Below are 13,191 nucleotides of genomic sequence, written 5' to 3'. Positions count from 1 at the left end.
GGGCAGGTGGGGAGTGAATGTGCTCCCTCTGAGGAGGTTGCCGGCTGCGCTCCCGTTTAGCGGTTCCGAATGCTAGAAACACCTTTGGCTCCGGCATGCCCGGTTTCTGATCTAGCTCAGCAACGGGGGGGCTGCACCGCCTCTTCGTGTTGTGCGTTATTAAAGCCTGCTCTTTTTTCTGCACGGGAAGTTTTTTGCCGGCAGGAACGTCCTGAGAGTAGAGATGGGAGATAAAGTGTAAAGTAACTTGCAGAATTGGCCTCTGAGTAAGGGGCCGCTAAAATACAAGTTTGTACTTCAGTGAGGGAGCTACGGAGTTGGAGACTTCAGTGTTGGTTACGTTAAAAGCTTTAGAACGTTGAATTGTGAGAGGAGAATTACTTGGAAGATGTTAGGACATTGTTTTGAAAATAAATGCTTTGCAGTGAGAAGAAAAATGGAGTGTGATTATCTTCTCAAAACATTCCAGTTTGAGTATTTCACTTCTGACTGTGGTTGGGCTGATAAATACTTTAATTCTAGGAGTATCTTGCAAAAACATTTGTGTATATATATATCATAGTTTAACCACCAGAATGTTTTGTATGGTTTCTCTGGTTATGTATGTGTACAGGAGCATTAGATATTTTATACGTTATCTGTATATCTTCTATGTGCAGAGACTGTAAAGATACTGTACGCTATATCTGCATTGTCTAATGCATGCAGGTAATTGTTTTATCCTGTGACTGATGCGCTTGAAATATGATGCCGTATCATATCACTCAGAAAACCAGAAAATTAGATTTGTACCACAGACTAATATTATAGAATTTCTGCTTCAAATGTCATTTGAACAGTGGTATGCCTCTTACAGTGTGGGTTTATTTGTTTTTAATATTGCAGATGCTTTTTGATTGCAAGACTGCTGAAATGTTTTGAGGGCTGCCTCTCCTTTCCTAACCATGAACAGTTCAAAATCACCAGGGCTAGCTGGATTTGGAATCTTGAAAAACACAACCTGCCACACGGAGAAGAAGATTTCCGTTTTCTTTTCGATAATCTTCATGACGGTGGGAATTTTGTCCAACAGTCTTGCAATAGCAATTCTCATGAAGGCGTATCAGAGATTTAGACAGAAATCGAAAGCCTCCTTTTTGCTTCTTGCCAGTGGTTTGGTCGTCACAGATCTCTTCGGCCACCTCATCAATGGAGCCATTGCAGTGTTTGTGTATGCATCGGATAAAGACTGGATTCGATTCAACCAGTCCAACATTCTTTGCAGTGTTTTTGGCATCTGCATGGTTTTCTTTGGTTTGTGCCCGCTCTTTTTGGCCCCGCTTTTCCTGGGCAGTTTGATGGCTGTTGAACGGTGCATTGGAGTCACCAAGCCAATATTTCACTCTACAAAAATGACTTCTAAACATGTGAAAATGATGTTGACTATGGTATGTCTGTTTGCTGTTATTATAGCTTTGCTGCCTATTCTTAGGTTTAGAGCCTATCAAATTCAAGCATCGAGGACCTGGTGCTTCTATAAAACAGAACATGTTGAGGACTGGGAAGACAGATTTTATCTCTTACTTTTTTCTTGCCTTGGGTTACTGGCCCTTGCTATTTCATTCTTGTGCAATGCTGTCACAGGAATTACCCTCTTAAGAGTCAAATTTAAAAGTCAACAAAGACAAGGCAGATCTCATCATTTTGAAATGATCATTCAGCTCTTGGCTATAATGTGTGTTTCTTGCATTTGCTGGAGTCCATTCCTGGTAAGAGCCTAATGTGTTTGCCAATTTTTAATGCACATCACTGTATAAAAGTTATACTTTTTTATTTCCAGGTTTTAAAGCGCTTTAGCTGTGGTAACAACTCCATTCACTCTTCAAGGTATTAATTTTACGGCATATTGCCCATAATGTGTGTACCTGTGCATCTATAACAAAAATGGTAATTACTCTCCACTTCTGATCATAAGCAAAATAGATTGAGTAAGCAAAATGTATAGGGAGTGTGAGGACTTTATTTCCAGTGCTGTGAAGCAGACAGTGGTAGCAGAATGGTGGCTAGAATAAATCAGAGCAAATATTGAGCTTGTCCAAAAATTCAGTGAAGTCTTGGAGTGGCAAGTCTGTTTAGTCTGTACTGTGGTTCATATCATTTTTTATTTATGGTAGTCTGTTCGTTGTTATTATTATGGTTTGCTGCCACTTCTGAACTGTGTTACGGAAGATAACAGTTAAGAACGTAAAAATCCTCTACTCCATTAGCAAGGTATTAAGGGCTTTGCTTTAGAGTCATGTTAAAAACCAGTGGGTTAAAATAAAATTTTGGTTTAGACCTGACCAAACTGGGTTTGTACTCCGGACAGATGACTAGCAAAGCTGCTCTGTGCAGTCAGTGCGCTTTCTCAGCTGTCCCGGCTGTGACTTAGGACTGCTTGCTGGTAACTGCTGTGACTCTGCCAGAGCGCGAAGTGTTGCTCATGTCAGTGTGTGCTCTAGCAGGGTCAGAGGAAGCGGGAAAGAATTTGACGGCTCCTGTTGTATGATGGCATTATAAAGCTGATATTAACTGTGACTCTTTTTACTGCAGTAAACCTGACTGAAGAAAATTTATTTTTTTTACTGGGGTGAGAGAGGTTAAGTCACAAGTAATATGAAATCTTAATTTGTTTCCTAGAAACAAGGTCCCATAGTTTTCCAGTAATGTGAATGAGGAGCAATTTCGATTTGAGCTTACAAATATAGAAATTTAAATCTGAGACCTGAATCAGATCCAGTTATATCTCATCTACTCACTGCCTATGGTATAGCATGGAGTTACCTGAACTAGTTCTGAATTAGATACTGATATTAGCCTAGCTGCAACAGTTGGGTATATCTGGCAGGTAGCATTTAATTAATCCAGTATCGCAGACTTCAGGGAGAGAGTCTGGATATAAATTTCTGCATCACTGAAATGCACAAAAACTCTTTCATTTTTGTTCAACACACACCGAATTTTCCCCTGCTTCTCTACTGATTTTTCAAGACTTGCTCTACAGCATAGTTTAAATTCATGTTGGCTTTTGTCAGAGTCCCGATTATGGTGTATAGAGCATAAACAAAGTTGTCAGAACAGTATAGCAAGCTTTTGTAGTGAACTTACTTCCAGTTACTTCCAGACACCTCCTGAAATTTGTCTGGCGCAAGCCACAGAGTGGTTTTCAAGAAAAGCAACTCAAATGATGGCTTTACTTATAATGAAAAAACAGTACATTATCCTCTGGTGACGTTTATTTTCAGATAAAATAACTGTCCTTAAAGGTTGGAATTAATTTGATTTTTAAAAAGCCCTTGGATATCAAAAGAGCTATAGACTTTTTTAATGCAAAAGGGATACTTCATTTATTCAACATATGAAAGAACACTATGTTGCAACTACTGTGGTTGTTTTTTCAGTGTTGGTAACTTTGTTATGCCTTTCAATTTTTTTTAATTATAAAAACATAATTTTAAAAATCTTGACAATCTTTAATGAAATCACAACACTACTTTTGTTAAAGTATTTAATTTCATCTAAGTTGTAGTTGACGACGAATTATTATTCCAGCAGCAAATTTTTTTCCAGAGCTTTTTCAGAGTTTGGTGTTTTCATCAGCTGGTGCTATAGACCAGTCAATGACTTCTTGCTTAATTTTGTTCTTGGTAGTTTTGGGGACTGCGTTGCAGAGGGAGGTGATACACAAGCAATTCTGGTTCATTGGGTGGCAAATCTGCCGGTGCTCTCTGTGCGTTCCGGGCTCACGATGCTTTGCTTCTGGATCTCTTTTGAAATGAGATGAGCCAAACTATCACCAAAATTAGCCTGGCAGTATGGAAGACAGTTCTGCAATATGGACAAATTTATGTCAGAAACAAGAAGTTTAAAAAAATGTTAGTGAAGGTAGGATTTAGTTCTTGAAACAAAGTTGCAAGGAAGTGAACAGTTAGTGTTTTAGCCGGAGAGTTCGGTAGTCTGGAAAATGCGAAGGAGGGGCTCCTTGGTAGATATTACCTTTCTTAGCTGTTAGGATTGTAGAGTTGTCATCAAAGTTAATTCTCTGAATTACCAACTCTTTGTTTTGATAGCATTGTAGTCACTGAACACAAACAGCATTATAAGTGCAGCGTTAATTTAGCAAGCTTTATTGGACTGCAGTGGAGCATATAGATTCAGTGTAATAAAGCTTTGCCAGGAATGTACTGCTGAAGTGCTACAATAAAGAGATCCAGGGTTTATCAAAGCGTATGATTTACGAAGAATTGCTGATCCAAATCTACTTGTCTGATTTATCTGAAACCTCTCAGGGCTTTTAATTTGTGAAATGAATTGTTTAGATTCTGTAGTTTAATCAGCATATACCAAAATACGTATTTCTTGAAATAAATATGAGCAGGTGTTCATAAGTGAAATTATTTGACAAAGTAGCTAAATACATGCTTGTTTTGCATTCATTTGCTTTTTAAATTTTTTCTCAAAGCAAAATCTAGAAGTCAGTGTCAATCCTTGAATTGCGAATTTTACCCATGTTCTCTATCCTCAAGGAGTATACAGAATAAAATGTTATGTGAGAGTGAATTGCCTCTATATAAACCGAAGCAATTATAAATGAAACCAACCTTTGGAATAGAAAGCGGAGGAAGGCGATGCAGTTTATGCCACATGTGGTTTGTAGATACAAGAGTTTAGATTTATTTGGTGTGATTCACCATCTGATGGGGGGTTTGCTTTGCTTATTTTTCTTCTGCTTTTAATCATCTGGTGTTACGTCGATTGTCATATGTGCATGGCTACTAAAATCAAGTCTATCCAATACTGTCATCCAACTGCAGATTTTATCTGCAGGTTTTATCATCACTATTAGATTTTAATTTCTTTTTTTTTCCAAGTGGAGTTATATATTCAGTCACTGTCCTGTGCTAAAATCACTTTTAGATGACAGTAGAGGCACAAGACCCTGGATTGTCCTTTATGGTGTCTGGTGTGGAACTGAACTTGAGTTCTGTACCTGCTCAGTGGTAGTGAACTTGTTTTGGTGCCTTTTTATATCTGTATGTATGTATATATATCTAACATTTAATGTTTTATATAATAATATATAATGCTATAATCAATCACCACCTCTATTTTAAGACTCCTGGAGATCTGGAGCGTTTTTCAGGAGCAGAGCCCATGGCATGGCTCATGTGGAGCTCTGCTTGGGGCTGTTGGACAGGGACTTCCTTCTGATTTCTGCCTTCTGATTTCTTACCTGAAGCTCCATCTCATTTGTTCCTCAAAAATGAGCAGCTTTTTCAAGTTTTCTGCCACTGTGTGGGAATCTTTCCTTAGCGGAGTACCAGAATGAGGGGTGCTCCCTGCTTCTTCCCTTGTGGGGGAACATTTATCTCCTTTTGAGGAGTTGAGAGCGGGAGGGAAATCACAAAAAAAGGAACAAGTGAAATTCATGAGTTTTCCGATAATCTATGTAGTCAATGATTTGCAGAGGCATATGTGTTCTGCGTCCAACTAATTTTGCTTTGTGATGGGTAATTCCAGGAAAATATGTTCCGAAGATGGTTAACATCAACTTCTCTGTGTAGTAAGTAATCTTTTTTCACCCTTGCTAGAATCTTAGCCCTTTGCTAGGGGTATGTGAATTTTGTTGGATAAATTTGGTCCCTAGGGGTTGGATTCCCAAAGCAAATAGTTGGGCTGGAGCATTTTGTGACAAGCATCTCTGATGAAATAGATTGTTATATAAAGCTGTTTTTTGGCTGTGACTTGACGTCTGGCCTCTCATGAAACAGCTTGTTTTTGGAGCTGTGTTCGTATGAGCAGATTTTGACTTCAGTACATCAAATTCTGTGGGGCTCAAGGGATAAAAACATTTCAAATTTTGTTTTTGGAGTAGCAAAATGAACTGCCTGTAATTATGGGCAGGAGGGGTTTATTTCAGAGTGAATTTATCTACAGGAACAAATTATGATATGGAGAAATGTATAAACTTTTTCATGTGTGGAACACAGTCTTAGACTGAGAAAAATACTTTTACATTTAAATTATTCTTGTTAAGATCTTTTTCCATGCAATTATCTGATTACTTTCATTCCAGTTTTACCTTGCCTCTAATGCAGAAAATAGCTGCTCCTTTTTTTTTTTTTTAAAGATCTCAGCTATTTCTTTCATATGAATAAATCAGCTCTTATTCTGTTGCTTTTTTTACCGCCTAGATTAATTTCTAGCAGTCTCTTCTCATGTCATCTCTTCCCTTTCCAACTTGCTATGCTAATTGTGTCTCTCTGAACTCACTCTGACTTCTTCTTGTCCTCAGATTGTCTCATGCAACGAGGCTTGATGGTTGGTTTTCGTGCACCTAGGGCTGCATTTAGCTTACTATTTGCTGAATCACTCCAACCTAGAAGCTGCCGGAGCTGGCCTGAGTGGTTCTTTCAATGAATATGCTGCCGGAGGAGGCGAGAAAGGCAGTGCTGCACTAACAGGGATGCTCTTGGTGGAATACCCTTACCCCAGCCCACCCCACCCTGGTTGCTCCACCAGGTATTTCGGGTGCTGAGACAGGCTCCTGGTTGGTATGTGCTGAAGGAGGTCAGTGGGTTGCAGGTTTTACACTAGCTAGATCCTAGGCCATGTGGTTGCATACAGTATAAGGTACTTCGTTGTACAAGGCAGTCCTCTGTGCATCTCATTTTAGTATTTTTGTATGTGTAGTCATGTACATACTTGCACAGTGACACTTTGCCAGGAGTTCATACCCCTGTTACCCTTGAAGCATCTTCCTCCATTCCTGTTTTCTGTATTCTTTAACAAGCTGGCAGTTTAAATTTCTGTTATACTACCTTATGCTTATATGTGCAATGGGCATCATTTATACGAGCTCATTGCTTTATTAATGTTGTTTGTATGCCTTCAAAAATTGCTGGTTGTATTGTCCCTACAACAAAATAGTTACTTAAAAATTTGTCCCTTCTGTTGTGCTCTCTGGCTGGTGATTTTCATAATTGAAAAATGCAGCTGAGGAGAAGCAGAGACAAGATGTCCCAAGATGCAGGTCCACACTTCGCCGGTGAGGCCCTTGTCACCATGTACAGTACAGCCACCCCAGAGCTCGTGAGTGGCTGCTCCGCAGAAGTGTATTCTCTTACAGAGCCACTGGCAAAACACGTTGTTCGTCAAAGCTGCAGCCTCCGTGAGCTCGTTGTGCCTGCATAGGCACTGTCAACAAGGAGAGTGATCTTTTCTTTTGAAAAAGAATAAATTAGACTTTCAATTTCCAGTCATCCGTTTCTGAAGACTGAGGGAGATACTCTTAAACATGTTTAGCTAACCTTGCAGCTTTGAATGCCATTATAAAAGTTACTTTCACAGGGGAAAAACACACTTTGCCTGTCTTTTTCAAGATTCAGATTTTTAAGAAGATAATCAATGATAATTACTATGTTTGTGCTGGCTTTTGTCATTGAATTCTTGTCATGTTTTGCTCGAACAGTTGTCTGTTGACACCATACAAAGACAGGACATGCTGTCAGAGTAAAGAAGATGTGGTTCGAGGTGGGTCTGGGCTACGCTACTGCAGCACGCTGATGGGCACAGGAGAGGTGACCTGCTGCAGGACCTCCACAGGAATACCCACTGGATGTTGTCAATGCATCTCTTGGGCCGGGTGCAAGCCCATCTCAGGAGCCCACTTCTGCCACAATGGTTTAATAAATGAACCAGTTTCATAGGGAAAAGAAAAAAGCTTTTTTCTAGCAGAAGTCCTGCTAGATACGCCTATTTATCTATAGTCTGAAGCATCAATACCATAACAGTTATTGTCAATGGTAGGGTGTTAATTCTCTTCTAGGCCTTGCTGTGTCAGAAGAGGTCAGATCAGGAGCGGCTGTTTGACTGAATAAAATGCTCCCTGAGTTCCTCTGGAAAGAAAAAAAGTCTCATACCGGTTTCCTTGTCTTTCAAGCTACACTAGAAAAAGGGTTCTCACTCTCCCTCATATCATGGCCTTTTAATTGCTTGCTGAGTTTCTCAATACATCCTTTAACACTGTGCAAATTCAATTAGTATTCCTCCTTGAGTTCCTCTGAATGAGCTTCTGATACGCAAGATTAAATCACTGAAATGTTAGTGTCATTCCTGATATTATGGCCCAAAAGATGTTTTGGAATGAATTGCTGATTTTAGGGGTTAAGATGAAAGAGAACACTCATTTTGATGAAGTTTTTGTTAGTCTCAAGACAGAAGTGTCTTTTTAGCTTAGTTTCCTGTGGAATAAGGTTTAAGCAGCAACTCAGACAATTCGAGCGTGCTTTTGTATGTCATCATGAAAATACTCCATGGAAAGAAATTGTAGGTTTTTGCAGAGAGAGAATAACAAAGCTTAACACAATGCATTTAAAAATTCAATCCACCTATTCAGATATGTTTCTATGATACTAGAAACCCTTGGATAAGATGTTCATGCCTTGTATTAGTGTTGGTTGTAGAGATCTTCCTTTTATTTTGGATTCTTAAGAGGCACAGCTGGCAAATTTCCACCAGGTTAGATGAGAAATGGAATGAGCATCGTTTTAGAGTATACCCACCTAAAATGGTACTGAATTTCAAAGGTACTGTTTCAGTGTTCAGAATTGGGTCTGTTTCTATTTTCATCTTTTACAGTTTGTAGAGATCTTACGGGCCTTAGCCTTTCTGAGAAATACGAATAATTTAAAAAAAAATGTTTTTAAGCGTGGGCCAGGGCGTAGTTTATCATAGAGTGTTTAGAAACTATATTAATTGTGGCTATATTTGTAATTCAAGTGTTTACCTCCCTCTCACAGAAGTCAGGGAGTTGAGTAGCTGAGATACTCTCTCAACAGGAAAGAATTTCTGGAGAAGAAATGGATAGTGGTCAGCATGTTGTCCTGCAGTAATGGTATGAACCAGGGAAGGAAGAAGAGCTGAGATTGACAGACTGTCCTTTATCAGAGGCTTTTGGAGAAGCATAATTATAGTTTCTGTTATCTATGTTTACTTGTGCTGTTTGGGAAAACTTACATAAAACCTTTTTCTGAAAATGCAGTGCCATCAGAATGCAATGAGGTGGGTTTTGGAGAGAAAAAGTAGGGAAGGCAGGTTTCCAGTCATGTGAGAACATTGCATTTTCAAAACAACGTGGTCCTATTTTTCTTTCAAAATTGCTTGCTGCTTGATTTTTACATTTATATGTACAGAATTAGACCATAAAGATCTATACATTGAAACACAGTATTTAATTCCAAATAGATGTCAGTGACTTTCACAGAAAATTTTGATTTTTTTCCATTTTGAAGTTGCCATCGCAAAAAATCAAATTCTGAAATCTTCAGCCAGATAAATTTCCATTCACAACCTCCCCTTATTTATTCAGTTGGTAAAGTTTTTGGATTCTGTGCCTGCTATAAAAAAGTAAGTCAATGTGATACACATTCCAATTTTGTTTGATAAAAGTAGATTCTTCCTATTTCCTAGATATTACACTTATTCAGGCCTTTCTTGCTTGAAAATATCATACACGGCATAGCCATTTTTGGAAAATGCCATACATGGCATAACCATTTTTGGATGGTTATTTTAGGAAAGCTCTTTTTCCTGGCTGTCTAAAGTCTTTAAATGGTAAACTTGTTGCTGAAAAGTCTCTGGGACAAATACGCTCACATGGAACAGCTCCAGAAACTCCTCCATCCTCACCAGGTTTAACGTGACAGACAACAGTGTGTGATATACATTCATGTATTCTGTGAGATATTTATTATGTTGGTACGGTGTTAGTTCACAATCTTAAGTTTTGCACGGTGATTATAAATGCTTTCTAGCAGAAGTTACTTGTCTCAATAGCAGTGTAGAATCAGTTCATGTCTGAGAGCGCGCATTATTTGGATCCTCTTCTGGGAAATATGCTGTTTAGATTTAAAACAGAGCAATAATTCTTACCTCACGTGCTTTTAAGGCTTAGATTTGGCATTAAAATAGTCAGAAATTGCTGAACTGCAGTTCGGGTTACAAGCTCCCCGAGGAAGGAAGGTGCCTGTTTACTGTGTGCGTGCACAGTGCCTAGCAGAACAGGAGCACGATCCCATCGTGAGTTCTGTGTATGTGCTTTTAGCAATAGTAACGGTCAGGTAGCAGAATGTTGCAGAAAGGGTTTACACCAGGAGTTACAGTGAAGTTTTAGTAATTGCGATTCATTCTTTCGGATTCATTCTCATGTTGGATGAGGCGAAATAGCTGAGGCGTTGAATGAACCTGAGCCGCGTTGTAGGTAATAGACTGTCTCTTGCTGAAGGATTGCTCTTACCTGCTGCAGGCAGAGCAGAGAGTGGAGAGCACCTCATAAGCTCTTTCTTGGCAACTCTTTTTAATGATCCGTGTGAGGATCTCATTGAGAGATGCGTGCCGAAGCGTGGGTGTGAATGGCAGCGGAGCTGTGTTTCTGCGTGATTTCCTGAAGAAGCCTGAAGATGAGCCTTTGTGTAAGGGATGTCCTGAACTGAGGTTTCTTTTAAAGAAAATTAGGCCTCGATACTAAACTTGCAGAAACCAAAGATTACTTTGTCATTGGAGAAATGGAAGTTAATGACTGATCTCCGGCTGGTCCCCTACTTGCTGCCTCAGACCTGTGTGCTGCCAGCTGCCTCAGGTGGCTTGAACCCTGCGTAAGCTGGCTGTGCATGGGCTGCGCGGCCACCCCCCAGTTACGGGAGTGAGGGAGGATGTGAAGGATGTGGTGAGTCTGCCTGTGAGCAGCCGCGTCACCCATGTAATGACCAACGTCAGGACGTGAGGATGTGGGGAGGAAGACTCTTGTGCTGGCGGGGATGTGGCCAGCTGCATTCCCCTCTGCCTCACTGCATGGAAAGGTGTTAAAACAGAAGGTGAAGCCGGAAGGATGTGAGGATCCGTGTGAGTGATAGCAATTTGTTTTAGGATTTACAGTTCATTAGTGAGTTGGAAATAGAATTGAATCCACTTTTTACCAGGAGCGTGGGTTTGCAGAAGTAGTGAGAAATAAATCACTCCTAAATGGAGATTTGATTTTTCTCTTTCCTCCTCCACCTAAAAGATGGTCCAGCTGCACAGCAGTGCCTTTTAATTTATTTGCCAACATTAAAGAAAAAGAAATGCAAATTATATCTTCCAACTTGGTAAATAAATTCATTGGCCCTGATATTTTTGTTCATAGCTTTTTAGTGTACTTCTCCAGAATGATATATAGAATAAGTCACTTTAACAAAAGTGATTTTTTTAAAAATAACATGAAAGGAACACATCTCATCTTCCTTTGCCTCCAGCCAGATGTGCAAATCCTGCAAATCAGATAGCACCAAGTCATTAGGTAACTAGTACTCCAGTCCATCTTTAAAAAGATCTCATTTTCCTCCACTGTGTATGTTGCATACATGGTAAACATAAACATATGTAAATATAATTACAAATTAACATTTTTTTCTTTTCTTCTTTTTCCCCCTACATCCATGTAATAAACACCAAAATTTCTCAGACTATTAAACTGAAGGTCTGACTCCATTGATAGACAATAGAGTAGATTCTTTACTTTTTTAGACCTGTTGTTACTTGAGGTCTTGCAGGCTCGGTCACACATCAAAGCTATCTGCATTCCTGGATTCTGGAAGAGGTGAAAAGGACACTATATAGCATGACTGACTCACTGTGAAATTCTTCTCCCTTCTTTTAACACTTCTAATATGTATGGATATCTCTGGGTTCAGTGGTATTTGCCCTGAAAGCCTGCATGTATGTGCCATTCCTCTGAAATCAGGGAGTGACCTCTCCAAGGAACCCTTAGAGAATTCAGCCTAGTTCTTGTCTTCTTAGCCAAAAGTAACAAATCTGCGATAATTAAAAAAAATGGCCAGGTAAGAACTGGCAGATCCTGCATTCCCTATGGAAGAACATTTTCTTGCTCTCAAAGACGTAAGTGGAAGATTTGCCTCTGGTTGCTGAATCTAGGTTGTCTCTCTCCTCAGACATGTAAATACAGTGGAGGATGACTTCAGTAATGAAGCAGCGTGAACGTGGTGATGTTTGAAAAGACAGTTCACTTCTAAGCTGTTGATTTGATCCTGTGCATAACAGTAATTAAATGCTGAATTAATTCTATAATTATGGACCTTTGCAGCTCCTTTTTCCTCCAGGTTGTCTGTATATTGTTTCTTTTTTTCTGTATTCAGACAGTTCTCTTCTTCCCCAGTATTATGTGTTATTTGTGATTCTTTCTTTGGGCATTTGTAGGGTATTAGTGAGAGAAGTTCTGTTGCTCCTAAATCAATGAGAATATTTATTTAGCCAATAAAAATGTGATTGTTTTCCAAATGAGTGTGAAAACCTGAAAAGGCAAAGCAATAAAAGAGAAGTAATAGGCCATTTCCAGGGTTTGAAGCTTTACCCAACTGACCCTAATGGAAGAATAAATGGATCCTGAATATGTATAGTCTTTACATCCCTAAATACTTACTTATTTGTTTTGTTTGTGTTTCTCAGGATGATCCTTATTATGCAGTATTAGAAATACTCTGTTGTTTTCTGGTCCCAAGAAGTCCAGCAGTTGTCCTGTAAAGTTTCTCTCAGCATTGCTGGATAAAGAATATTTTAATTTTATCTGTAAAATTATTTTTTTTGTACAAGAGATTTTTGTTATAGGCCTTGTTGTTAGGCAGCAATACATTCCTTGCTCTATGGAAGCAGGCTTTCTTGTGACTTTAAAACATGTAGCTCAGGAAACAGGTTGTTTACTTGACTTTGGTACGGACACTGTCTTTTCATTATGAAGCGAGTCATCTACTGTTCTCAATGCTAAAATCTTCTCTATCCATATCCATTCTGCTTTACTTTCAAATGAGTTAATCAATTAAGCTGTGAGAGGAATTACATTGCCAGCTAGTTGAACCAAAGTATTTCTAATTTTGAGGGGGAGGATAGGAAAGAAGGAAAAAGGGCTGTCAATCCAAGATAGAAATGTCTGGATTCTTTTGGAGAAACAAAGAGAGGTGACCTGGAATGCTTCATTCAAGCCCAACCTGAATTTATGTTACTGCAAAACAGATGCAAATAGGTAGTGTCTAAGGGGAAAGTTGACAGAAAAGAAAAGCTTCACTTTCAGTTAATGTTTGCGAGTTTATGCACACAAAAATATCCTTCTGTTTATGAGGCTTA

The 13,191-nt window shown here is 39.1% G+C and overlaps 1 protein-coding gene across 2 annotated transcripts in view; it reads left to right on the top strand.

Moving 5' to 3' along the window:
- The first annotated feature begins 881 nt into the window (after positions 1-881).
- The window catches only part of PTGFR (prostaglandin F receptor (FP)), a 19,335-nt gene continuing 7,025 nt past the window's right edge, over positions 882-13,191 (top strand). Inside the window, exon 1 of one of the 2 annotated variants that reach the window (XM_009333821.1) lies at positions 882-1,748. In XM_009333821.1, coding sequence (XP_009332096.1) covers positions 945-1,748 — 804 coding nt within the window. In that variant the 5' untranslated portion in view covers positions 882-944. The remainder of the gene's footprint in view (positions 1,749-13,191) is intronic. The other variant, XM_009333822.1, reaches the window with a different exon arrangement.

The sequence above is a fragment of the Pygoscelis adeliae genome, unplaced genomic scaffold (assembly GCF_000699105.1).
Source record: "Pygoscelis adeliae isolate BGI_AS28 unplaced genomic scaffold, ASM69910v1 Scaffold10, whole genome shotgun sequence".
Classification (NCBI taxonomy): domain Eukaryota; kingdom Metazoa; phylum Chordata; class Aves; order Sphenisciformes; family Spheniscidae; genus Pygoscelis; species Pygoscelis adeliae.
This window is presented reverse-complemented; position numbering and strand designations above follow the sequence as displayed.